Here is a 2451-nt window from a genome sequence, read left to right as displayed (position 1 = left end):
AACTTGGAAAAAAAAAAAAAAAAAAAACAACTTGAATGTTGAGGCACTTGTAAGTCAAGGTACTACTATGATATATAATTCGATCATACCTGCACATAGAAACCATCATCGGGTCCGTTCTGTTCAGCCCAGGCATGCGTCGCTTCCTCCCAGGACATCCCCCGTTCCACGCCCACCTGCCCCCGCCCACACACAATTTCTCAGCAACCTCACTCAGTTTATTTTTTTGCCACAGACGTAAACAGTCATGCAATGTTCCTAAGTCCGTCCCTTTCAAATAGTGGCGGGCCTCACTTGGGGTGGGGGGGTTGTTTAGTTTGATGGCAGGGGAGGGGCTGAGGATGTTTAGGAGACCCGGGGGACCATTTTTAGGGGGGTGGGTATACAAGAAGTGTAATTTCACCGCCACTACAAAAGGCGGCAGTGGTGGTCTTTTTTCACGGAAGTTGATGCACTTCAAATCATTACTGCACAGACTCAAAAAGAAGAAAAGGACTTAAGGGGATGGCAAATGAAATATAATCTTGACAAGAATATGTTCAATGCGCCCCCACGAGAGGGTATTCTGATTAATAGGTCGTTTTGTGGAATATGAATTCATCAGCAAAGTGACTCCTTTATAACCACTTGCGGTCGACAGAAAAGGACATCACGGCTACTCGAGGCTCAGGTAACGACCAAGCCGCAAGCTGAGCCATGATTCCGCATTTCACGTTCTGCCTTGGAAGTCCCAGACACCAATCAATAAAAATCTCAACTGCTGTTGATTTGACCTTTCTGACGCGCTCAAGCAAAGCAGATACCTGAAGAAAAATGTACTGAAGTACATTAGTCCCCAGCCGAAATACGTTGACAGAAACCCACCGTGAAGAGTTCAACATGGCCTGACGCTGTGTAGCCCGGGGTCAGGAACTTTTTGCAGTCCACCTTCTTCACCTTCTCATCACCGGAACCGAGATCTTTATTTAAAAAAAAAAAAAAAAAGAGAATCATTTTAGCTGGATTGTTCCTTGTCAAGAGCAGACATCGACAAATTGGGGGGTGTGGGGTGACGCCTCGCACCGAGAATGCCCATGTCGAATCTGCCGTTCCGCTTGGCTTCCTGGATGACGGCCGCCAGCGTGTCGGAGAAGTACTGAAACAAGGCGTTCTGCTGATGCACCTCCATGCCCAGGATACGGTTCAGGAACTTCCCAATGTTGTTATAGTCTAGTGGGGGAGGGACGGATCACGTGAAATGCAGCGCAAAGCTAACAGCAGCCGGGATGCCGAAATACCCAATTTTCACGACCATAAGGCGCACCTAAAATTCTTTCCGTTTTCACCCAAGTAGGTGGGACACCCGATTGCACAATGCGCCTTGTGAGCCCCCGTAAGTGACACGACGCCCTTTAAGCCGTTACGCCGTGTGGTCGTGAAAATACGGTCCAATGCTTTCCAGTTGTGAAGCTCACCTTTGTCCAGGGACAATGCGTTGTATCGGTCCTCCACATTGATGAGGCCCACACCTATCAAGCCCCTTTGAACGTCTAAACAACAAAGTCAATCGATCAGGCCCTCTCAAACGAAATCTATGCAGTCAACCTCGGCTAGATCACAGTTCAACATTTGTGCGCCTACAAGATGGCGTGTTTTTAAGCCGTCGTGGATTTTTTTTTTTGTTTGTTTTAATCAGTATTAAGCCCGCATCCCACGTGAGTGACAAAGGTTTGCGAGTGAACGGTACCTTTGAAGAAATCTCCTTGAAAGTCGGAGGGCGGCGACACGAGCGGCGTGTCGAGCTTCACTATCGACTTCATCACGATTTCCAGAGCGTTGCGGCCGTACTGCAACGAGACAAATGTGAGCGGTTGACTCACCCAAACACAGGGAAGACAAAGGTCTCCTGCTCCGACTCGCACATCATACATGGTTCAAATTAGGTAGCAAGGGGCTAAAAACTCAAGGAGCCCATGGTCAAAAACTGCCACTTCCTGGGTTTTGAAAGTCGCGGCAGCTTTTATACATATTATATCTGCTCACGATAGACACGCCTATTCTATGAAAAGCCAGCATGTTGCGCTTACTTTGTTGTCAAAGTTAAACCTGCTGAGATCTCGCGTCTCCGTGGCTCTTCTGTCGCCGTGGGTGAGCGCCCCCTGTTGGAGAGAATCCGCCACAGTCAGGCCGACATCCACGGTGAAAACGGAACAACTGAACCGCGCCGAGAAGCGTTCACATACAAGACTTTCTAATCTTTTGGCCACGATCGAGGCAAATCTCTGCTCGCCGGCCAGCTCGGAGATGAGGAAGACGTACTCCGGAGCCGTGACCTGGTTGGACCTGTGAGTTCTTCCTGCGGGTCACATGGCAAGAGTGAGTGATATCCTAGCGAGTCGCAAGTCTCCGCGGCGACTCCCGACTGCACCGACCGAACTGCTGGATGGCCCGGTCGGCGCCCCACGGCAGCCA

General features: G+C 49.7%; 1 protein-coding gene across 1 annotated transcript in view; it reads right to left on the bottom strand.

The window, feature by feature from the left end:
- LOC109529139 (protein strawberry notch homolog 1-like) overlaps positions 1–2444 on the bottom strand; it is an 11815-nt gene extending 9371 nt beyond the window's left edge. Inside the window, exons 1-8 of the mRNA XM_019892345.1 lie at positions 2412–2444; positions 2223–2335; positions 2067–2138; positions 1727–1826; positions 1455–1529; positions 1063–1209; positions 865–959; positions 90–176 (exon numbers count right to left, since the gene is read on the bottom strand). Of these exons, the coding sequence (XP_019747904.1) occupies positions 90–176; positions 865–959; positions 1063–1209; positions 1455–1529; positions 1727–1799 (477 nt within the window). The 5' untranslated portion in view covers positions 1800–1826; positions 2067–2138; positions 2223–2335; positions 2412–2444. The remainder of the gene's footprint in view (positions 1–89; positions 177–864; positions 960–1062; positions 1210–1454; positions 1530–1726; positions 1827–2066; positions 2139–2222; positions 2336–2411) is intronic.
- Positions 2445–2451: the final 7 nt, after the last annotated feature.

This window comes from Hippocampus comes, unplaced genomic scaffold (assembly GCF_001891065.2).
Source record: "Hippocampus comes isolate QL1 unplaced genomic scaffold, H_comes_QL1_v1.1 scaffold145, whole genome shotgun sequence".
NCBI classification, from domain to species: Eukaryota; Metazoa; Chordata; class Actinopteri; order Syngnathiformes; family Syngnathidae; genus Hippocampus; species Hippocampus comes.
This window is presented reverse-complemented; position numbering and strand designations above follow the sequence as displayed.